Here is a 24,873-nt window from a genome sequence, read left to right on the forward strand (position 1 = left end):
ATGCAAAAAGTCAAGGAGGGTAACCAAGTAATTTTGTCTTTCAAACCAACTACAAAGACTTAGGACTCGTTACACATTAAACAAATGGCAAAAATAATGCCTACATGAATAATAATAAACAATATTAGGGGCAGAACAAAATCCATGTTTATAAAATGATGCAAAGAATGATTTTAGAAACATAGAATAATTCAATTGGGTTGAAAACAAAGAAAGGAGTTGGAAACCCCTTTCTATCTGTCTGGTTTGGAGGGTAGTTGGGTGAATTTGAATATTAGCTCGTCTTTTCTCATTGTTTAAGAGGCCTTTAAAAACCATTCTCCACCACCCAATCTTTGTTCTAACCTGATTCTTTCATTCTTTAGTTTTCCTCAACAACGATGAACGCTTAGCCTTTTTTGGTCTTCGAGAAAACCGATTATTTACAAAGTTTGAGAGAATTTTAATTTCCAAAAGCAAGAATTCAATGGCAATCAAGAAACACACATGGATATCTATCGTTACGAGTTGCTACAAGTCTGAGGTCCAACCTTCACGAAAGCCCAAGAAATTGGTTGCCAAACAGAGTTCATTTCAAAGGATTTCTATAACAGATTTGAGTAATCCAAGCTCAACACTTTCAGAGGACCTCTCCATCTCTCTTGCTGGTTCAAATATCCATGTTTTTACCCTTGCGGAGCTAAAGGTGATCACCCAGAATTTCTCTTCCAGTAACTTTCTTGGAGAAGGTGGATTTGGACCGGTTCACAAAGGTTTCATTGATGACAAGCTTAGACCTGGTTTGAAGGCTCAACCTGTAGCTGTCAAGCTCTTGGACTTGGATGGCACTCAAGGCCATAGGGAGTGGTTGGTGGGTTACTTTTCCTTTCTACTTATGAATCAACTACATATATTTGCATCCTTAATTAAGTTTTTTCCTTCCCATAAACGAGTTATTGGGATTTTCAAATTATGGGTTTCGGTCAATAATAATTAATAATACTCTTTTCATTTTTGACAGACCGAAGTGATATTCCTGGGACAATTGAGGCATCCACACCTCGTGAAGCTGATAGGTTATTGTTGTGAAGATGAACATAGACTGCTCGTCTATGAATATATGCCAAGAGGCAGCTTAGAGAATCAGCTATTTAGAAGTACGTTTTTGTTTTCTCTCTTGTGAAAACTATACAATTTGGGTTGTTAGAAAAGTTAATTGCCAGTTCTCCATTGGAGTTTCCAAAAAAATGAGGACTAATTAATTAAAGTGTTAATGTTGGATTTACAGGGTACTCGGTCTCATTACCATGGTCAACGAGAATGAAAATCGCACTCGGAGCTGCAAAGGGGCTCTCTTTCCTCCACGAAGCAGAAAAGCCAGTGATATATAGGGACTTCAAGGCATCAAACATATTGCTAGACTCGGTAAGATTTCTATCGTAATCCCTTTTGTCCAAATTGGAAACTGACGCTTTATTGATCAGTACTAAACTTTTTGTAATGATAAATCTTTTTCCAGGATTATACTCCCAAACTTTCAGATTTTGGGCTAGCAAAAGATGGTCCAGAGGGAGATGACACACACGTTTCTACACGAGTTATGGGCACGCAGGGCTATGCTGCGCCGGAATACATAATGACGGGTAATTTTGTATACTTGGGTCTTTTTCAATTTTGTTCCTTTTATATAACTTCAATTAAATTTTGTGGGGAAATTAATTAACATTTTTATGGGTTTGATTGGTTGTCAGGTCACTTGACGGCAATGAGCGATGTTTATAGCTTCGGAGTGGTGCTTTTAGAACTACTAACCGGAAGGAGATCTGTGGACAAGAACCGTCCTCACAGAGAGCAGAACCTAGTGGAATGGGCAAGGCCAATGTTGAATGATTCCAGGAAATTGGGCAGGTTAATGGACCCGAGACTGGAAGGCCAATACTCTGAAACAGGGGCTAAAAAAGCAGCTGCATTGGCTTATCAATGCCTCAGCCACCGCCCAAAGCAACGACCAACCATGAGTACCGTGGTCAAGACCTTGGAACCCCTTAAGGATTTTGATGACCTCCCAATTGGACCTTTTGTATTCACATTTCCAAATGAAACCCAATTTTGTAAAGAAGAATTAAGGGAAGGTGGAGAAGCATTGAAACAGTCAAAGAAAGAAAATGGTCATCATCATTATCATAATGGGCATAAGCATCACCACAAATCGCCTAAGTCTCCAAATTCTTACTCGGAAAGAAACGGTTTGAATTCCCCATTGCACCACAGAGCCAGAGGAGCTTAGATTAGTAGCTAGCTGCAAGTGTAAATCACACCACGTACAATATTTGACACTGTAAATAGAGATTTATCAAGTTTCCTTTGGTGGCAAATCCTGGCACTTCTTAGGCTAAAGTGTAACTAAGTCTTGCAAGAATGAGGAATTTGTTCATTGCTTGAATTATTATTTATTTACATTTTTTTTTATTATTATTATTCTAAAGTGATCGTATATGGAATTCAGTCCACTTCTTGAGCAAATTGAGATTTGTTCAAAAGTGGGAAATGCCCAACTTGTACATGTTGTATACTAGAGATTTATCAAGTTTCCTTTGGTGGCAAATCCTGGCACTTCTTAGGCTAAGTGTAACTAAGTCTTGCAAGAATGAGGAATTTGTTCATTGCTTGAATTATTATTTGTTTACATTTTTTTATTATTATTATTATTCTAAAGTGATCGTATATGGAATTCAGTCCACTTCTTGAGCAAATTGAGATTTGTTCAAAAGTGGGAAATGCCCAACTTGTACATGTTGTATACTAGCATATTTTTCTTAGATTTTGTCAACTACAGCTAGCAGTTTGAAATACAACGCGGAAAAAAAATACCTATAATACTAATTAACAGCCACTAACCCCATTTTCTTGATTGAGTTTATAACAAATCTGGCATGTTCAATACTCCCAAGCATTAAAATATTACAAAGACAATATTGTTTCCAGGGCCACTACCAAATCCCCTGTTTTGTGCTGCTGTTTTTCATGTTTAGCTTAAAATGGGTTGCCTAATAGAACGTGACTATGAAAAGGAAAAAAAAGAAAAAAAAGAAAAAAAATGCATGTGAAACTTATTAAATTTAAGTGAGGTAAAAGATGCAAATTCTGCATGATTATTTTGCAGGAATTTTCAAATGGTATTTTAACAGGGGAAAATATAAGAGAAGAGGAAAACTTAAGAAACATCTGGATTTAATAAATAATTATTCTAGCCAAACAGAGTGGTAGTATTCTGTCTATTTAGATTGACCTTTTCTCCTTCTCGATATCTTATCTTGCAAGATATGTGTTACCTTTTAGGTATAAATCATCTTCTTGAAATAAATACTTTTTATCGCTTCAAATTTCTTTTCTATGCCACATTTGTCTTTTTACTCTTAAACGTGTTCACAGTACCCAGGGAATTAATTAGTACCTAGGGAATTAATTAGTATCTTTCACCTACCGATATGTGTACAAAATAATAGTACTTTAACCCAATGTCAATGTTGATTATTTTATATATTTTCCATGTTTTGCTTCACCCAGCAAGGAACCTGATTACAATATGAATAATTAAGGGTCAAATAGTATCCTAGTTTTCTTGTTTATAGCTTAGAAGAAAGTCAAGAATATTAGTTGATCTCTTTTTTACTTTTTTTTTTTTTTTTCATGCAGAATAGTTAGAATTGGATATGAATTTTGTTTTCATTTAAGCAGAATGGTTGAGGGCAAGATGTTGTTTTGCAGGAACTATGGGGTTTCATGCTGAAAGTTAGGAGTGTTTTTTTATTTTTTTTTATTTTTTTTTATTTTTTTATTTTTTTATTTTATTTTAAATAATTAGTCATCATTGCTGATTATTTTCAAGAATCTGGTAATCTAAGTTTCTTTGTTTTTCTTTTTTCCACTTTATAATTCTAAAATTTAAATAATTTTTTTAAAAGATATTTTTTGATGACCAAAAGTAAGTTAATCGTTTTTATTAATATTCTTGCACTCCTAAATATATTATTGTCTATAACTTACTATCAAGAAGTATAAAGTTTAGATAAGGTAATTTTGAAAATTATATTAAAATGAAAAAAAAATTAAGGATTTTGTAGATTAAAATGAAAATATCTTGATAAAACCATCAAGTTTGAAAAATAAAATAAAATACAATCACTTAGGAAAAGAGATAATGAAATTTTGTAGTTTTGAGATTGTGAAAGGTTATGAAAGGATGTGTCAAATACTTTGTTCATAAGGTTGTAAAAGGTTACAAATCCGAAGAGGAAAAAGAAGACTGTTGACTCCCTTTATGTGAGACCCCTTTCTCTGTTGCTGTCTCTCGATTCTTTTTTTCTTCAAATTACATCTTTGGAATTGAATTAATCAGTTTTTCCTCAAAAGTGCAGGTCATTAATTTAATATATACATATATATATATATATATAGATATGTATGTGAGTCTCAAATAAAATCTACATTGTTTTATTAAATTAGAATTTATTTTTATTATTATTATTTTGTTACAAAACATAGCAACCTTCTTATCAAATATAGAAAACCACGGATTTCCAGCAACAGGATTAATAACTACATGGACAAATTAATTACTGCTGATAAAGATGGAATGGCAGTCGAGGCTTCGGGACCCCAACAAGTGGGAACTTCCGAGTAGTTGAAATTCCATAAGTTTCTTCAAGGCTCATATCTTCAACATTATGTTCGGCTGGTAATTCCCATTTGAATCCATGCAAAAGGTTAGCCAAACAGCACATAATCATTCTCAATGCAAAGTTGTAGCTTGGGCACATCCTCCTCCCCGAACCAAATGGAAGCAGCTCGAAGGTCTGCCCTCTCACATCGATGGCCTTCCCCAAAAACCTCTCCGGACGAAACTCTTCGGGATTTTCCCAAACTCTATCGTCTCTCCCTAAGCTCCATAAGTTCACCAGCAGTATAGTTCCTCTTTTAATGTCGTAACCCTCCACTTTGCAGTCTTCAAGAGCTTCATGCATCCCAAGCGTCGATGCCACTGGGCGTTTCCTCATGGCCTCTTTCATGATAGCATCTATGTAAGCAAGTCTTGGGATATCTTTCTCTTCCACCCATCTCTCTCTTCCGATGACTCTGTCCAGCTCTTCACTAGCTTTTTCCATCACATGTGGGTTCTTTAGGAGCTCCGACATTGCCCACTCTACAGTTGATGCTGTGGTTTCTGTGCCTCCAATCAGTAGGTCCTGATCCATATAAATGAATAATTCTCGAAATCTTGGATAAATTTTTATAGGAAAAAAATTATATATACATAGCTAGGTTTTTATTAGAATACTTGATAGATTTTCCAATAATACCTGTTTATGAGAGATGTTAATCGGTTCAGAACCTGCCCAACAATTTTATAACCGTGGATTTGAATTGGATTGGATTTATAAACTTTGGTTTTATAATTTTAGATATTAAATAATTGAAATTTTGGATTTTGCCTCTTTTTTTCTTTTTTCTTTTTAATTTTTTACTTGCATAAAAATAACTAATTTTTTTTTATTAAAATACCTTAAAATTAAAAAAAATGAAAATATTTATTTTTAAAATAAGATAAATAAAATAAAATTGGTTGAAATAGTATATCAATTATAACTTCTTCTTTTTTTCAACTAAAACACCATAAATGTTAAATAAAACCAAAAAAAGTAATAATTTATCAATTATTTTTTAATATATATTTTTTATTATTTATATTCTAATTGGTTTGGTTTAGATCAATTTTATTAGTTTTTATCTTTTGAAATCAATTCAAACCAATATGATCATCAATTTCGTATTTTTGAAATTGATCTAATCCAATTATTATGAAATAAACGATTCAATCAAGATAAATATAAATAACTAATCTAAATAAGTTAGATTGAATTGAATTAGTCGTTTTGATCAATTAATTAAATTTTATTTTCTTTTTTTTTTTACATGTCCCTACTAGTAATATGGTTCTAGCTGGTTCATTTCACCAGAAAATTTTAGTATTTTAAAAATGATATATAAATATCAAATATATTTTAAAATCATCATAATTAAAAAAATTAAAAAATTAACAAAAGAGGTTTTCATTAAAAAAATTATTAAATTCCATAATTAATAATTGATTGTACATGAGTGTGTGTGTGTGTAAACAAAATGCTTAAATTAATTGTGTAAAAAGATTCAGAGAATATATATATACATATATACATATATATATATATACATATATATATATATATGGAAAGTACATAACAAATTAATTACCTGAGCAAATGTCTTGAGCTTGTCATAAGTTAGCTTGACTTCAAGACTAGGATCATCAAGCAATTCCAGCAAGAAATCTACGATGTTCCTTCCCTCAAAATCCCTCTCTTTCTCTGCTTCCTTCTTTGACATGTGATCCTCAAACACATAATCAAAATACCTATTAAATTTTTCGTTTACAACCTTCATTCGCTTAACATAACCTTGAAAGTCCAAGAAATTACCAAGCCAAGGTATCCAATCCCCGATATAGAAAACCCCATTGAGAAGGATGAACTCTTCTATCATTTCCTGAAATTCTTCAAGTTGAATAATGGATTTTACATCTTTTGAATCGCTGAAATATTTCTTGCCCAGTACAACCCTACTCATAATGCTTAGAGTGAAACAAGAGAGTTGCCTTCTCAGCGGAACCGGCTTCCCAAACGATGCATAGATTCTCAACATAAGAGCACGAACCTCCTCCATCCGAATATACTCATAAGCCTCGATTCTTTTTAAGCTAAATAACTCAGATTGAAGAATTTTACGCCATTGGCGCAAGGATGGTCCATAAGGTGCCCAAATGACACTTGCATGGTTGTTACCGGTCAATCTTCCTGCAGCAGTTTGAGGTCTATTGGCAAAGACATGGTCATAAGTCTTTAGGAATAGCTTTGCGGCTTCGGATGAGGAAGCAACAACAACAGGGACCGAGCCAAAGCTGAGCTGCATAATGGGTCCGTATTTTTGGGACAATTTGTGAAGGGAATGATGAGGGAGGGGACCTAAAAGGTGGAAGTTTCCGATGACTGGCCATGGTTTAGGACCTGGGGGATGATTTCTGTGTCGAGAGAAGATTTTGAAGAGGAAAGGTAGAGCTGCTAGGCATGCCAGAGAGAAAATTGCCCAAGGAGGAACCTCCATTACTTAGGGGAGTATTTGTGGATTTGTTGGTTGAATGCTTGATGAGGCTGTCTTGGTTGTGTATTTATAATTGGACATACATAGAAGGTGATCATAAAATTGAGCTGAGCCATATCTGGCCTCTTTGTTCATTTCTTGCATTTGATTTTGTGGTGCACTTAAGATTTTATTGAGAGCGGTAATATATGTCAGTCACCTGTCCCTTGCAAGCTTTCAAGAAAATTAATTGCTGATTCGATTTGATCTGTTCCCTATCATAAATGGGATTTGATATAAAATACATATAAGTATATTGTATGATTATTTATCACCCTCATTTTTATGGTTTTATTTGTTAACTTTTCTTTTGCAAAAAAAATTTTTTTTTGTGTTTAAAAAAAATTGTAAATTAAAGATTAATAAAAATGAAAGGAAAAAAAATAAATAAATAAAGCAAGTAGTTGGGGCAGTGAAATGCATGAGCAGGTTCATTTCAAAACTAGATAGTCTGTGAAGCGAATAACATTGTAGTTGTATTGCTTCATTAATTAATATGCTGTCTTTCACATGTCTCATCACAATAATTCAAATCGTATTATTACCCAAAAAAAAAAAAATCATAGAATTGGAAAGTTACGGCACAAAATGCAGGATTTTTTATTTTTTATTTTTTGACTATTTTTTTAAATTTTTAAAAAAAAAAATTTAAAAAAGAAAAAGATAAAGAAAAAAACCACTGACTGAACCGATTAGGTCCTACATTAATATATATCAGTAGCCTTGCCTTGCCTGTAGGTTTGCTTCTGATTGGGTCCTCGATTAATATCAGTAGCCTTGTCTAATTGCCTGTAGGTTTGGTACACGATATAAGTACACGGCTGTACACAATATATGTTTTGGAATATTCTAAATCCCGTATTAAATTGAAAGGCAAATCAAACATAGAACATAATATAATATTGTTTTATGTATAAAATATAATAATTCATTTTATTATTATTATTATTATTGGTATTGGACCCGTCCTTTCAGCTAGTGGGGAAGGAAATGTTAGCCCATACTTAAGAGCAGTGCGATATTTGCTTACCATTCTTTGCTTCTGGTGAAGGAAATGTTGGCCCGTACTTCAGAGCATTTCATTATTTGCTTACCATTCTTTATTTAGAGCAGTACAATATTTGATTACCATTCTTGCGCTTTGGTGATGTAAATTATTTTTTTATTAATTAATTATTAGAAAAAGTTATATTTACACTTGGTGTTAGCATTAAACTATTAGAATTAACTAACAAAAATAACAAATAGATTTATTTTAATATATATAGAAAACTAAAAATAAATAAGGATGAATTTTTAGAAATATAAAGTTTAAGTGAATCAATAACATGAAAAGAGGTATAAATGAAATTTACCCTTTATCATTACTATAACCCATCCTTGAGTTCGAATGTATTGCAAATTCTACCTTACATCATCATGTAGCTTTTTTTTTTTTTTTGATGTAAATCATTTTTTTTATTAATTAATCATTATTACATATATAAGTATATATGATTATGATGGTTGATTTGCATTTTAAACACAAAATGTATAAAAAAAATAAAGACCAACTTAAATAACGTGTATATATATATATATATAAAATAAGAATCCGTTTAGTATAATTAATAAAAGTAGAACTTTAGTCTGTAAAATTTTATATAATAGATATTTTTTAAAAAAAAAATTTATTAAAAAATTAATAAGTATTTAGTTGTAAATAAAAAAGTTGCATTAAATACTTAATAAATTTTCATATAAATTAAAAAAAAAATTTACATAAACATAAAATTTAAACTTCTTTAAAATAGTTTAAATTTTATTTTTTTTTGGATTAACAAATACTTATTAACTTTTGTAAACATTTTTATTTTTTTAACAAAAAAAAAAAAAGTAGATTTTAAACAAATATTAAGTCAAGTAGAAGAAAGCACCTCTACTTTTTGGCGTAGATTTGTCGTAGTCTTGCTGGACTAGTACATTTTGATAAAAGATTAATTGGAAGTCTGCGTTCCAAGACAGCAACAAGCGGGACCTTCCGAGGTGTGGATATTCCACAATCTTCTGCAACGCTGAGGTCATCTAATTTCATACCATTAGGTAACTCCATTTGAATCCATGAATCATGTTGGCCAAACAGCACGACATCGTTTTGAGTGCAAGGCTATAGGCAGGGCACATCCTTCTCCCAGAACCAAAAGGAATCAGCTGAAAGCTATTCCGACATGTATTTCCTTCACCAAAAACCTCCCTGGCAGAAATTTTCTGGAGCATCCCAAAACTTGGGGTCTCTTCCTATACTCCATGTGTTTACAAACACCAGACTTCCTCTCTTGATGTGAAGACTGGTTAATTTTTTTACTCGAAAGACTTCATTTGCCTAACATAACCCTGCAAGTCCAAGAATTTTAGCCAGTTATCCAATCTCCTATGTTGAAAACCCCATTAAGCTTGAAAAACTCATCCACCATTCCTTGGAATTCTTCAACTGAACAGTGGATCTAACGTATTTCTTGCTACCCAACATAATTCTACACGTAAGGCCGAGAGTGAGAGAAGCGAGTTTGTCTGCAAGAACAACAGGCTTACCCAGTGAAGCATTCAGACTCCGGATGAAATCACTCATCTCTTCCACTCGGATATGCTCATAAGAATCCAGCCTTTTCAAACCGAATATTTCATATTGACAAACTTTCCGCAACTGCCGCGGATATGGGCAGTAAGAGGCCCATGGGAGGCCCGAACCGTTTCTGCCGGTGTACTTGGCAGCAGCAATATTTATAGGTCTCGAGGCAAAGACATGGTCGTGAGTCTTTAGGAGCTACTTTGCAATATCTGCTGAGGCCGCAATCATCATTGGAACTTGCATAATGGGTCCGTATTTTTGGGACAATTTGTGGAGGGATTGATGACGGAGGGGACCTGTAAGGTGCATGCTTCAAACGATGGGCAATGGTTTCTGACCTCTTGGGACTTTTTTTATTTTATTTTTTATTTTTTATTTTATGCGAGCCATCGGCGAGAATTTTGAAGAGAAAAGCTGCCAGAGTAGCGAATAATGAAATTGAGAGAGCAAAAAATACATCCCGACGAGGACTCTTTATTGCATTGGAAGTGGAGGCCATGGTGGTGAGTTGATGGTCAATTTGCCTACTGCTGCTGGCCATCAAATAACCCATCCTTATACTTGGGCCATTCTCGAGTTTCTAGCAAAGTGTAAAAATTAGCATAGCTACGAATGGGTGTATATATATATATATATGTATGTATATTAAATTCTAACATTAATGTGATTTAATAATCATAAAAAATAATTTTAGTTTGATAAATAAGTAGATGTTATTTGAAATTAACTGTGTGTGTATATATATATTATAAATATATAATATGGAATTTAATTAAATTTACGTGATTGTTACACTATAAATATGTGGTATGGAATTCATTTAAATTTCCAAGACTGTAATAATTATTGAGAATCTTGATCAGGTGCTTAATTTGTCTCGCCATGTAGAGCTCTAGATCTAGTGGTGGCCATTACTGCAGGGCAGCTGGGAGAGAAATAATGCTAGCTAGCTTCTTCCTAAATCTTGCATTTTTCAATTCCCTACAAGGTTTTAATTTGAAAGAATTTTTATATGTAATCATTATATAAATGGTATGATAGTAAGAATATATATGTAATATTCATATATTATACTTGATCATTGTGTGATGTTACCTTTTTTTCTTCTTTTTTTTTTGGGTTAAAATTGGGATTCTATTAAAATAGAAAAGAAAGGCAATACAAGATGTACTGATTTAGAGAGTTTTCTTAGACACACTTTTTTAAATATACAATCTACAAGAAAGAAAGACACATTTTTTTTTTTTTTTTGGCTACGAAAAAGAAACGGTTTTATAAAAACCAAAAAACCCGAAAGATACACTTTCAGTAGGAGTTGGCTATCAAGCCACTCTCCTAGGTTACAAAAACTGAGAAGATAAACGGTAGCATATTACAAGATAAGTCCCCTGTAATAACATTCCTTTGGCTCCACTTACACACAAAATCTGCTAGAAAATTATTTTCCCGTGGAGTCCAAGCAAACTGAACTGATTGAATTTGCTTTGCTAAGTCCTCGATGTCCTCCGGCAGCCCAGTGACTACTTGGAGATTGAGGGTTGTTGATATTGAATGTTACGTTCCATGCATTCGAAATACACCACACATTGGGCCAATTCTCCTCTATAGCTAGTTGTAAGGATTGTAAAATGCCATAAGTTTCTGCCACTTCTGGAATGTGTCTGATTCAAAATGCACGGTTCTGATCTTTTGCACTTCACTAAGGTGGTTTCTCGTGATGACACCAACCGTGCTTTGGCCTTCTTTAACTGCAGCGTCTGAATGAATCCAGATACACTTATGGAAGTTTTGGATCACTTGAGAAGACTTAGTAACTGTGGGCATAACATGTCTTGGGTTGCAATTGGTAATTGCCTTTTTTGCCTCGTGAAATCTATGAGTAAACCAAGCCATAGTACTGTCAAGAGAGAAACTAATTTTGTCATGGAGTGTGGAATTTCTAATTTTCCATAGATGCTCCATAAGGATGGTGGCATAAAGAAAGAAGTTGTCTTGATCAGATGAGTGGACCGGCAGCAACACTGAAGGACTTGCGATTAAGCTTAACTTCTCTTCAAAGGTTTTATTAGTCATTGCTTCCCATTTAATGCTCCATGGCATAGTAAACCAGATTACTTGTGCCACCTGGCAGTGGAAGAAAACATGGCACTCTGATTCCACGCTTGCACAACCATGAACATATGCAATCCTATCAAGGTTCATGTTGCGTGAAAGGAGGTTTGAAGTGGTTGAGAGACCATGATTGGCTAGCTTCCACATAAAGATCTTAAGCCTTTCATGAATTTTGGACTTCCATAAATGCTTCCACCATGCAGAACTAATATAATTGTTCCAGTATTCTAAAATGTAGGCCGATTTCACACTATGACAGCCAGTTGTGTTGCCTTTCCAAATAAGTCTATCCTCCAGTCTGCGATTAGTAAGAGAAATTTTACAAATGTAGTTGATTGTGTCCCTATCAAACAGTTGTTGTAATTTATCCAGCCTCGATGAGCCATCTGAATTGAACAGTGAATCCACCATTCTGCAACATAGTGTTGCTTCCTCGGACAAAGGGGTAGGTTTGAAGTTTGGATTATTGGGAATGCAATGATCTTCCTAAAAGTCTATGTTCGTCCCAGTACCCACTCTGTAGCATAACCCTTGGGTTAAAAGTTTCCAAGAATCCATAATTCCTCTCCATGACCAAGAACCATTTTGCTTCAACCTGCAATTCATAAAGGAGCTTCCCGAGAAGTACTTGACTTTTAACGCCTTGACCCAAACTTTATCCAATTCTACAGCTAAATGCCACCCAAGTATACTCAAAAGCACTAAATTCATGTTCTGAAGCTTCCGAATGCCAAGACCTCCAATGTACTTGGGTCTACATAGTTATCCTATGAGATTGGAATGAAACTATTTCGGTCTGACCCTTTGTTCCATAGAAACCTACTGGTTGTTCTCTCAATATTTTTATACTATGTAGCAGGAAGTCTCACAGCCAACATAGTGTATAGGGGCATAGCACTAACCATGGATTTAACTAAGGTGCAACGACCTGCCTGTGAAATCAAATGAGCCTTCCAGCCTTGGAGTTTGCCTTCCATCTTGTTTCTTAGATCTGAATAATCTGTTGAATGTTGTCTGCTCATAAACAAATGGTTACCCAAGTATTTAGTGTCCTTCGGGAGCTCGTTGAGACCAAAAAGCTTCTTAATTCTTGATTTCACTTTCCCCTGAGTATTTTTTGAGAAAAAACAGCCAAATTTGGCGTGATTGGTTTTCTGACCAGTCTAGCTACAGGAAAGGCTAATGCAATTCACTAGTTCTCTAACTTCTTCTAAGTTGGCCCTGTAAAACAGTAGAATATCATCTGCAAAAAAGAAGATAAGTGATTGCTGGGCTTGTTATGCCAATCTTAATCCCGTGAATTTTCCTTTCTCGTTTGAGGTGTGACAGCATCCGTGACAGCAGCTCGGTGTATATAATGAATAAAAAGGGGGATAGGGGATCTTCCTGCCTGAGACCTCATTGCATATCAATTTTACTAAATATACTCCCCTTGAGCAGTAGTTGCACTGATTCCATAGATATACACTTAAGGATAAGGGCATTGACCTTACTGGAGACACCAAAGTTTGCTAGTATTCGTGTGAGCATTCCCCAATCAACTCTGTCATAGGCCTTCATCCAATCAATTTTGAAACCCACTAGACCTACTCCTTTTTTCTTTTGCTTCATGGTGTGTACAATTTCATTCATGAAAACTGAATTCTCGCCAATCCACTGTCCAGGTATGAATGCAGCTTGGAACAAAGAAATAATATTGTCTAGTATGGGCCTAATTCTGTCTGCCATAATTTTTTTTCATTATCTTGTAGGTGGTATTGTAGAGACTGATTGGCCGCAACTGGTTGAAGGTTGACACTTGTTTGTTCTTTGGTATAAGAACAATAAAGGACCGGTTGATGTGTCATGGGATGAAGACTGAGCGAAAGGCATTCTGGACCATTGTGATGATGTTGTCGCCTACCGTGCTCCAAAACCATTGATAGAAAAGAGCAAGTATCCCATTAGGTCCCGGGGCTTTGATGGGATGCATGCTCTTGACAACATGAAAAATTTCCTCTGCTGTAGGTATGGCGTCAAGCTTGGCATTATCCAACTCCGTACTGCCGCCGTGAATGAAGTCGTCAAGGCAATCACCCTTGAAAAGTTCGGTGAACTTTAAAGTGAGATATCTCCCAATATCCGATCTGGACTCTAAGCATTTCCCCGCATCATCTTTTATTGCAACTATGGAATTCCGTTTTCTTTTGTCAATGGTGGAGGCATGAAAAAATTTGAATTACAGTCTCTTGTGGTGAGCCATAGTTCGCGAGATTTTTGCCACCACACCATCTCGAGCCGCAATCTCCATTCATCTAAGGTTGATTGTATGGAATGTTGAAGTCAGATGTTTTCCTGTGAAGGTGTGCTGTTAAACACCTAAGCTAGATCTACTTCTAAAGACTTTATAGTGGATTGGCAGAAGCCGAAAGATTCTTTGTTCCATTTTCTCAACGCTCTAGTTGTCTGATCAATTCGGGCACACAAAGGAATTCTAGTTCTATTCCCATTTATGATATTCCAAGCCTGAGATATAATTGCCTCACACATCGAGTCCCTCGTCCATGCCTCCAACAACCGAAAAGGCTGAGGGGTGTAGGGGTGGTCTTGCTTCAAGGATAACAGAATAGGAATGTGATCAGATCCTGTAGGTTGTAGATGGAGAATCCCAGCTTGGTTGAAAATGATCCGCCAATCCGGACTCACAATCACCCGATCAAGCTGCTCTCTAATGTTGGCCTGACCCCTCCGACGGTTACACCAGGTGTAAGGAGTACCATAGAATCCAATATCCACAGCTCCCACCTCATCAAGGAAATTTTGTAAATGGAAATGAGATTTGTCTCTGACCTTCCGACCAAATTTCTCATCTTGGCTTAAGATGTCATTGTAGTCGCCCATACACATCCAAATTTCACTGGCGGAATTCACCACCTCCACTAATTCCAACCAGAATGCCTTCCTCAGGCTTCTCTCCACAGGACAATAACAGAACCACCCATTGCAAGTCTTCCCATGTGGTAAGATAGTAACCACCCCAATAATCCATTTGGACTTATAGATTACTTTCCACCCTAAATTTGACTTCCATAAAGAGCTAAATCTCCTGCCGTGTTCTACGCCTCAACCACCTCTAAGTTTTCAAAAGGTAGATGCTTTGCAATTTTAGATATCCTTCCCTCGGCTGCTTTTATTTCTATGAGGAACAGCCCCACAGGGGAGTTGTTTCATATAAGGCTCTTTAGGCCTCTCACTGTAGAGGATCTCCCCAGTCCTTGACAGTTCCAAGATATTATGTTCATGGCGAAGGAGGGGGCATGATAAGGACTGCTTCCTCGGCCGTAGAGGTATCTGAAGAAGAGATGTTACCTGCATTGTCTGAATCCTTCGAAATAACGCCTTGGATTTTCGTTCCTCGCACTAGGTTCTTTAATTTGATTTTGGAGAGTTTGGGTTACATTCTGACTCTACTGGAATACTGGAACATATTGGACGCAGAGAACCTGTTGCTTCATAAGCCACACCCTTACTTGGTGGAGTTGAAACATATGAGGAGCTTGCAATCTTCTGGGTGTTCGATGTTGCCTTTGAAATACCAGGTTTTCATTTTGGTAACTGGGTTGTATACAAAGAATTCCTAGTTGCTCTTTTCCTTTTACCAGTTAAGCCTGTGCACTTTTCCAATGGGCCTAGGGAAAAAGGCCCATTATCATTGTTGGGTAAGGAAGAGGGGGGAATAGGCTTTGTACTGTGGTCACCCACCTCGCGCCGATCTTGCTGCTCTGGACATGTAACTGGTGGAATACCTAGGAATGCATCCTTTGTAGAGCCAAAATTGAAATTGAAATTGAAATTTTCTGTTCCTGACTGTGTAGCCTTTTGTGATGGAATGTTTCCAATGGTAGGCTCACTTGAGAGGGCGATATTAGCAGCCATGCGTCCGTCATTGGTTGGTTGTGTACTGCCTTCGTTCCTCGAGATCTGTAGCTCCCGTGATACCCACTCTTCTCCGAGTTCTACTGAGTTAACTCAAACTCCCCCATGTCTTCCCTACCAGATTGCTCTAGGTGTTGATTTTCAATGCCTTGGTCAGATCCATCAGCCATTCCAGAATGGTTTGTAGTTTGAGTATCAGTGTTGACCTCACAAGTGAAAGTGTCGAATATTTCCCCTGAGGTAATTCAACTCTTCTTAGAAAGGAACCTTCTATGACAACAATATAGGCGCCAGCCTCTGCTCAAAGCCAGGGCCTAAAGAAATCGCCTTCATTGTGTGGATCCTCCAGTTGAGGATTAGGACACCGTGGCTAATTTTCCCGCATATGTAACAAAAATTCGCTAGGTGCTCATATGTAAACTGAATCCACGATCCTCCACTGTCAAGTTTGTGATAGAAGCCTATTAACAGAGGTTTGGAAATATCCACCTCCACTTGAATATGCATATACTTCAGGCCTATTACATTAGTTCTGGACGTGTTCTCACTCTGCACAACTTCATGGAATAGCCTACCAATTCGCGTGGTTTTAGCCTGTGTCATGACTTGCAACGGAAAACCGTGTATTTGTACCCAAAATGTAGATATATTGAAATTGATTTATTGAAATTGATTTATTCAAAAGCGAGTTCTGGCTTTCATTCCCAAAGCACCAAATGAGTGCCATCGATAAACCATGGCCGCTTCCTCCAGATCCGATTCCTACCGGTTGCTGACTTAAAGCAAAACAGGAAAATGTTGGTGTACAACTGATCTACTTTCACTGACTCATTTGTAAACCACACTCAGTGGATAATAGCCTGAACAATGGTTTTTGAAATAACTTTTTCTGACATAACTTTTCCAACTAAGTTGAGTTGAGACATACACTGACCATACTCTTCATTGGCTACAAGCTCTAAGAGAGGTTGTGCAGGCGATGATGTAAAGGAGGGCCTGTCCCCATAACGATTTGCAAATCTAGAAGGTAAAATCTCAGGGTAAAACACCATGAAGGTGTGGTCTAGGTTATTCAAACCTTGCTTGTCAACGGAGACTCAGGGGAAAAAACATTATTTTGTGGGATCAATAAGATCAGTGTAACAATGATTAGCCACTATGTGTGCAAGTTTTCTAGTCTTTCTAGGGGCCAAACAAAACAAACATTTACAAAATTAAAAAGAACGGAGAGGATTAGAAAGAAAAGACAGGGCCAAACAAAACAAACATTTACAAAATTAAAAAGAAAGGAGTGTTAGAAATTTTATGGATCTAAATATATATAATAAATTCCATAGATCATAAATTACTAACCTCTAAACGCAGCCATTGATAAATTAGATCTTTAATCCTGCAAAATAGAAACAACATAAAGTAGTGCCTATGGACACACTACTCTCAAACCACTCTCAGATTTCTGAAAACCCTAATTTCCAAATACTGTATGGTATATTATTATTATCTGCTTGCCCTAGACCCTTTAAATAGTCTCTGCAAGTCAGACTTATCCATTAATTTTGACACACATAAAATAATAATAATTTGATAATATAATTATATTAGAAAAAATATGGATAAGTCAATGGGCTTATAAAGAGAGTTGGTCCTCCAGTCCAATGGGCCAACTGGAGTCTTATAGAGAGTGTGTGACCAAGGGCCCTACTACAAAATAATAAAATAAGTCAGTCCCATTAATGGCATAAATAGGCCCTGTAAGTGAGTAATTGATTATGCCAAATCCACAAATATTAATTTAATTCAACATTCTCCCACTTGGACTGCATAATCATCATCATATAAAATCCAAACTCACTTACTATAGAATCTCCCGAACCATAATGCCATTTCATCCAAATATATAGTATACCGACAGGGCACAACAATATACTAGACTAGGCAGTAAAGATTCTCTCAGTAAATCTCCCAAAACATTATACCATTTCAACCGAGTACTTTGCATGCCATAAACTCAGTCTAGGTAGTAGAGATTTACCTAACCATGTGCAATCCCCCAACACACAAAACCATTTCATTCAAGCACATTGCGTATCGACAGGATACAACAATATATCCAAACTAGGTAGTAGGGATTCACCATGGCCCTGTGGATCAACATACACATATACATAGACTAATAGTCTCAACAGGCTTGTAAATACAAGGAGCAATAATGTGTAATAAATCATCTCATAAATAAATAATGATCCACATACATCAATATATTAAAATATTCAAAGAAATAAATAATATTCAACATGGATATTACTACAGAAAACATAACAAACTCCCACTGACCCACAGCAGTCTCAATTGCCTAACAATCCCATACGGGACACATGCTCCTCAAATATGCCTACTGGTAAAGCCTTGGTCAGTGAATCTGCCACCATGCTATAAGCCGGTGTGTGAACAACAGTAATGAGGCCCTCTTCAACTTTCTCCTTTACCACAAAATATTTCACATCAATGTACTTCGCACCAGGAGTACCTTTTAAATTATTGGAGAAAGACACCGCTGCAGTATTATCACAATACATCATAATAGGCCTTTCAATGGAGTCAACTACTCCTAAATCACGGATAAAATTCCGTAGCCAAACTGCATGACGGGTAGCCTCATAACACGCCACATGTTCTGCCTCCATAGTCGAGGATGCTGTCACTGACTGCTTGGCACTCCGCCAAGACACAGCACCTCCTGCCATGATAAATATATAACCAGTGGTAGATTTCTTATCATCCACACAATCTTTATAGTCTGCATCACTATAACCCACTACTTCAAGAGAGTTGGTGCGACGATATGTCAACATATGATCTTTAGTACCCCGAAGATACCTAAAGACCTTCTTAACTGCTTGGTAATGAATAGGACCGGGATTGCTCATAAATCTACCAAGCACACCCACAGCAAAGGCTATATCAGGCCGTGTACAAACTTGAGCATACATCAAACTACCCACTGCTGAAGAATAGCAAATATTCTTCATTGCCATCCTTTCTCTATCATTATTGGGACATTGATCCTTAGAAAACTTTTCACCTTTCGTAACCGGTACACTTCCAGGAGAACAATTATGCATATCAAATCTCTTACGAATTCTATCAATATAAGCTCCCTGAGACAATTGCACTACATAATTAGTCCTATCTCGAACAATGTTGATGCCCAAAACAAAAGAAGCCTCACCAAGATCTTTCATACAAAATGGTTGCACAACATCTGCTTTGTCTCAACTAATAGGACAGTGTCATTAGTAGCCAAAAGTATGTCATCAACATACAACACCAGAAATATAAAACTGCTCCCACTGACCTTCATATATATGCATCTATCAATAACATTCTCCTTAAAGCCATTTTCGGTGACAACCTCATCAAACTTAAGATACCATTATCTTGAAGCTTGCTTAAGACCATAAATAGATTTCTTAAGCTTACAAACTAAATTATCATTCCCAGTTTGTTGGAAACCAACTGGTTGAACTATAAATACATCCTCATATAAATCACCATTCAGAAAGGCAGTTCTGACATCCATCTGATGCAACTCTAGATTATAATGCACCACAATCGCCATAATAATTCTAAAAGAATCCTTTGTGGATACAGGAGAGAAAGTCTCTGTATAATCAATTCCTTCCTTCTGGCTAAACCCTTTAGCTACAAGTCTAGCCTTATACCTCTCCACTTGACCATTGGAGTCCTTTTTAGTCTTAAAGACCCATTTGCACCCAATAGGCTTGCTACCCTCTGGTAACTCAACCAAATCCCAAACTCCATTTGATGCCATGGATTTCATTTCATCTTCCATTGCATCCAACCAAAAATTTGAGTTTGAACTGCTTATGGCTTCCTTATAAGTGACTGGATCTGAATCATCACTTATGTCAAACTCATGCTCCTGCAAGTAAACCTCATAGTCATCAGGAATAGCTGATCTCCTAGTCCTTTGTGACCTCCTCAAGGGTACATCAGCATCTGCAATAGCTGGAATATCCTGCTCTTCAACAATGAGTACATTCTGACCAACTACTAGTTCATCAACTACTGGATCAACAATATCTCTATCAGGAACAACTATACTGGGAATGAAAACACTTTCTTCTCTAAATTGAGATTCCCTTGGACCATTACTATCACCAAACCCAAAATCATCTTCAAAATAAATGGCCCTGTCTGATTCCACAATCCTGGTGGTGTGAGAAGGACAAAAGAATCTTGAACCCCTAGATCCTATACAATAGCCAACAAAATATTCACTAATGGTTTTAGGATCCAACTTCTTAATTTGGGGATTATAAATCCTTACTTCAGCTTTGCAACCCCATATTCGAAAATGGTGCAAATTAGGCTTTCTTTCTGACCACAACTCAAAAGGTGTCTTAGGAACGGACTTACTTGGAACTTGATTCAAAATATAAGCCGCCGTCCTTAAAGTCTCTCCACACAAATAATCTGGCAACCTAGAATTTGCCAACATAGACCGTACCATATCCAACAAAGTTATATTCCTTCTCTCAGCTATGCCATTTTGCTGAGGTGTACCAAGCATCGTATATTGCGCATCAATGCCACACTCACGCAAATAAATAGCAAAAGGTCCTAGATTCCTTCCAGTCTCATCATATCTACCATAAAACTCACCACCTCTATCAGACCTTACAGTTTTTATTTTCTTATTCTTTTGAAGCTCCATCTTTACCTTAAACTCTTTAAAGGCAACTAAAGAATCTGACTTCTCACGAATAAGCTCAACATGTCCATAACGAGAGTAATCGTCAATGAAGGTAATAAAATATCTATAACCACCCAAAGCAGTTGGTGTAAAAGGTCCACATATGTCAGTGTGGATTAACTCCAAAACATCTCCACATCTAGCTAACTTATCCTTTCTTACCTTGGCAGTTAACTTCCCTTTCACACATTCAACACAAGTCAAAAGATCAGAGAAATCAAGATTAGGAAGTATCCCATCCTTCACTAAACTTTCCATTCTGTGCCTAGAAATATATCCCAAACGTTTATGCCATAACATTGAGGAATTGTCATTAACTCTTGGGCGTTTGGAAGCAACAATAGAATTAACAGAGAAATTGAGACCATTATTAAATAAATCAAGCTTATATAAATTGCCACATAAAGTTCCAAAACCAATAACTTTACCATCCTTAAATAATTCAACTTTGTTATTTCCAAACAAAAAACTATAACCTTGAATATCCAAAACAGAAATAGATAACAAGTTTCTTCTTATTGAAGGTACATAAGAAATTTCTTGCAACTCCAAAGCATATCAAGTGGCAAGCTTCAACTTGATTGTTCCCACAATGTCCACCTTCACTCTTGAGCTATCTCCCATATAAACATGCTGCTCAAGATTGGTTGGGCCCCTTCGGCTTATCATCCCCTTTCTTCTCTTGCTTTCCCTTTAAGGTCCAACAGTCTATCTTCTTGTGCCCAACTTTATTGCAGTATTCACACCTTCCATTGAAGTACTCTTTCCTTTCTCTAATCTGAAAACCACCATCCCTCCTTTAGGCTTCATACCAGAAAACTTCTTCCTATTGGGGTTAAAACCCTACCCAGACTTGAAACCTTGTCCTGGCTTGAATCCTTGTCCCTTCTTTTGAAAAAACTTCTTGGACTTATCTACCTTATGTGAAACCATAGCAACAGACCTAGACTTACTTAATTTAATATCATCCTCTTCCTTGACAAGGATATTAGTCAATTCCTCCAAACTACAACCTTCTTTCTTAGTATTCAAACTCGACCTTATATTATCAAACTGTGATGGAAGACTCCTCATTATAGAATAGGTCAAGAACTCTTCTCCAATGTCCATCTTAAGATCCTTCAGCTTATTATAATAGGAAGAAAGTAGCATAATATGGTCCCTTACTCCTTTAATACCATCATACTTGGTATTGTTCAATAGGTCCAAATAATGATGCTTCTCATTCATATCAAACTTGATAAACTTCTTTCCTATGTCCTCAAGAAGTCCCTTTGCAGTATCCACTTTAGGAATACTAGCATATATGGCCTCATCCATGTAATTCTCCATCATCATCATACAGCACTTATTAGAGTGCTTCCAATCCTCATAAAGTTTCTTAGCTGCTACAGTACTCTCATCAGTCGGTATCTCTGGTGGATCTATCTTCAAAGCCAAATCCAATTTCATGAAAGTCAAATTCATAACTAAGGTTTTCTTCCATTTCTGATAATTTATCCCATCCAATTTCATCATGGCAGTCATGGGCAGAAGGTTTGGGGTGCTACTAGCTGTAAAAATTGTAAATAACAAGACATTCAAAAAATTTAAGACGATTCAATTACTATTTTTCAGCCCCTCAACACAAAAACACAAACATAAATATCGCTTAGGGTCTTTGTAGCACTAAAGATACCCTTACGCGGGCCAGGGACAGTCAACCAAATAACCATAATCAAATGCATTGAACTGAATCACCAATAGGGCAACTCAGAACCTGCAATACATGGCATTTAATTAACTTTCACTGCCATTCCAGGCGTCATACAAAGCAACTAGAACTACCGACAGGGTACCTTAATTACCCGTATAGACCCTGGTTAATAAGTGGGAGAAAAATAACATATTGGCAATTTCATGAAATAGGCAAATATAAAACATCCCATCCACTATGCCAATATACATTACATTGGTACATATAATGCAGATAAAATAAGTCTCACGACAGGTGAATACCTAAAATCTCACACTACTATACCAACTAGGCACAAAGCCTCTTTGGATAAGCTCACACAATCCAATTTTTCAACCACAAATATTTAATTTAATTTAATAAAATTGGAATGTGATAATTAAACAAATAAATAAACAATAAATAATAAATTGAACAATTGAAAAATTAATTAATAAATAAACAACAAATAAATCAATAAAAAAAATAAGTTTTTTTTTTTTTTGGGCTGCTGACGTCATCTGCTGACGTCAGCAGATGACGTCAGCAGTCACCCAAAACGACACGTCGTTTCTCTCTTCTTCTTCACCCAACCGGGTCACGGGTGACCCGGTTCCAGTCCAAACGGGTCACACGACCCGCTATTCTTACCCGGCCATATCTCACCGTTCTGGCCACCGTTTCCGACGATACCGGCGGCGTTAGTTTCGTCTTCCCTTGGGCAACGTTTCCCACAAATAAATTTGATTCAAAATCAACCGAAAATAAACATCCAAGCAAGGTTTATATTCGGCCAAAACACAAACAAACACCCATGAAACACAAGATATTCCAGCAAATTTTAGGCAAAATTGGTGCCGTTTGTTTCGTGTATTCTTGGGAAACTTTTTCCCCAAATCAATTTGGTCCAAAACCCAGAAAATTAGCATGTGAAATTCAATGGCCGAAAACCCAGTTTTTTTTTTTTTTTAATATTTATATTTATATTTATATTATTATTATTATTTTTTATTTTTTTTTAGAACAAACAAAAATCGACCATGAGTATATATATATATACACGTAAATATGTTTAATAGAATATATAATCTTGAATCTCAAAATTTACATATGTACACAATTCAAGAAAAGAAAAGAAAAGAAGAATTAATGTAAAGCAACGTATATATATATATATCTAGAACACTGATAATAATGGCCAAAACACAGATCAATATTTACATGCTAACTGCGATAAACTACAAAGAACTTTACTATGCATATTAACCATGTACTCTGATACTAATTGTTAGAAATTTTATGAATCTAAATATACATAATAAATTCCATAGATCATAAATTACTAACCTCCAAACGCAGCCATTGATAAATTAGATCTTTAATCCTGCAAAATAGAAACAACGTAAAGTAGTGCCTATGGACACACTACTCTTAAACCACTCTCAGATTTCTGAAAACCCTAATTTCCAAATACTGTATAGTATATTATTATTATCTGCTTGCCCTAGACCCTTTAAATAGTCTTTGCAAATCAGACTTATCCATTAATTTTGACACACATAAAATAATAATAATTTGATAATATAATTATATTAGGAAAAATATGGATAAGTCAATGGGCTTATAAAGAGAGTTGGTCCTCCAGTCCAATGGACCAACTGGAGTCTTATAGAGAGTATGTGACCAAGAGCCTTACTACAAAATAATAAAATAAATCAGTTTCATTAATGGCATAAATAGACCCTGTAAGTGAATAATTGATTATGCTAAATCTATAAATATTAATTTATAAAGAAATGACAAGATGCAATGAAAAATGTGATCTGCAGCGCAAAGGAGAGACCTCATATCTCGATTAATTAGAGACTGAATCACTGGAAGGCCATCAATTTCAAATACACAGTATTCCATCCAAACGTATGCGCAATCTGTATGGCCATCAAGGTAACAGCCAGCTCTGCCATTTCAGGATGGAGACTTCGGATTTGTAATGTTACATGTGATGATAAATAGTTTTACATATAATATTTACTCAGTAGTTTGAGCCACTTTTTGTTGGAACATGTGCTCTATATATATATATATATATATAGACGACACGATCGTGGTTAAAAACTCCTTGCCACATGATTTGCGAAATAAAAAAAATAGTTTAATGTTAAATTAAATTTTTTTTTTTTCACGTGGTTTGTAATTTATTTGTCAATTTTTGAATAGGAAGTAGGACGAACATTTAGTTTTGATCCACAAATTTCTTATCCAAAAATTATTCATCTTTTTCTCCGCTTCATTAATTTTCTGATGTAGGCCTTGGGCCATGCCTACGTCTGGATTGGAGTCTAAATCCATCATGCATTCTTCATGGTCCAAAGTCTCCAAACAACTTCAGTTTATTTAGAATTTTGTTAATAAATAAATTGTATTTATTTTCTTTCTTTGTAATGCTTAGAACAGTGGCGTTTTGAGAGTATAGTTACATCTCAAGGATGTGACTGCAGCAACGGTTTCTTGAATTTTCGATTTTGAAGGCTTGCT

At 35.8% G+C, this 24,873-nt stretch overlaps 3 protein-coding genes and 1 pseudogene across 4 annotated transcripts; 1 reads left to right on the forward strand and 3 right to left on the reverse strand.

The window, feature by feature from the left end:
- The first annotated feature begins 112 nt into the window (after positions 1-112).
- Positions 113-2,809, forward strand: LOC107423923 (serine/threonine-protein kinase RIPK). 2 transcript variants are annotated; one of them, XR_009639747.1, is made up of 6 exons: positions 113-850; positions 1,001-1,136; positions 1,268-1,404; positions 1,499-1,622; positions 1,731-2,376; positions 2,607-2,809. XR_009639747.1 is itself a non-coding variant. In XM_016033577.4 (5 exons), exons 1-5 carry the CDS (start codon positions 467-469, stop codon positions 2,264-2,266), a joined length of 1,317 nt encoding a protein of 438 aa, XP_015889063.2. In that variant the 5' UTR covers positions 114-466; the 3' UTR covers positions 2,267-2,422. The 2 variants fall into 2 exon arrangements, 1 of the variants encoding a protein (XP_015889063.2); XM_016033577.4 differs by lacking the exon at positions 2,607-2,809 and having other exon boundaries at positions 114-850; positions 1,731-2,422.
- Positions 2,810-4,526: 1,717 nt separating this feature from the next.
- On the reverse strand, positions 4,527-7,321 carry LOC107423891 (trimethyltridecatetraene synthase). The gene is made up of 2 exons (XM_016033542.4): positions 6,271-7,321; positions 4,527-5,225 (listed from the first exon to the last, which is right to left on the reverse strand). The coding sequence occupies exons 1-2, from the start codon at positions 7,174-7,176 to the stop codon at positions 4,596-4,598; spliced, it is 1,536 nt and encodes a 511-aa protein (XP_015889028.2). The 5' UTR covers positions 7,177-7,321; the 3' UTR covers positions 4,527-4,595.
- A 1,827-nt stretch (positions 7,322-9,148) lies between these two features.
- On the reverse strand, positions 9,149-10,373 carry LOC125423670 (flavonoid 3'-monooxygenase-like; annotated as a pseudogene).
- A 1,055-nt stretch (positions 10,374-11,428) lies between these two features.
- LOC132804562 (uncharacterized) lies at positions 11,429-12,343 on the reverse strand. The gene has a single exon (XM_060819224.1). It carries the CDS (start codon positions 12,341-12,343, stop codon positions 11,429-11,431), a length of 915 nt encoding a protein of 304 aa, XP_060675207.1.
- Positions 12,344-24,873: the final 12,530 nt, after the last annotated feature.

Source organism: Ziziphus jujuba, chromosome 7 (genome assembly GCF_031755915.1).
Source record: "Ziziphus jujuba cultivar Dongzao chromosome 7, ASM3175591v1".
NCBI lineage: Eukaryota > Viridiplantae > Streptophyta > Magnoliopsida > Rosales > Rhamnaceae > Ziziphus > Ziziphus jujuba.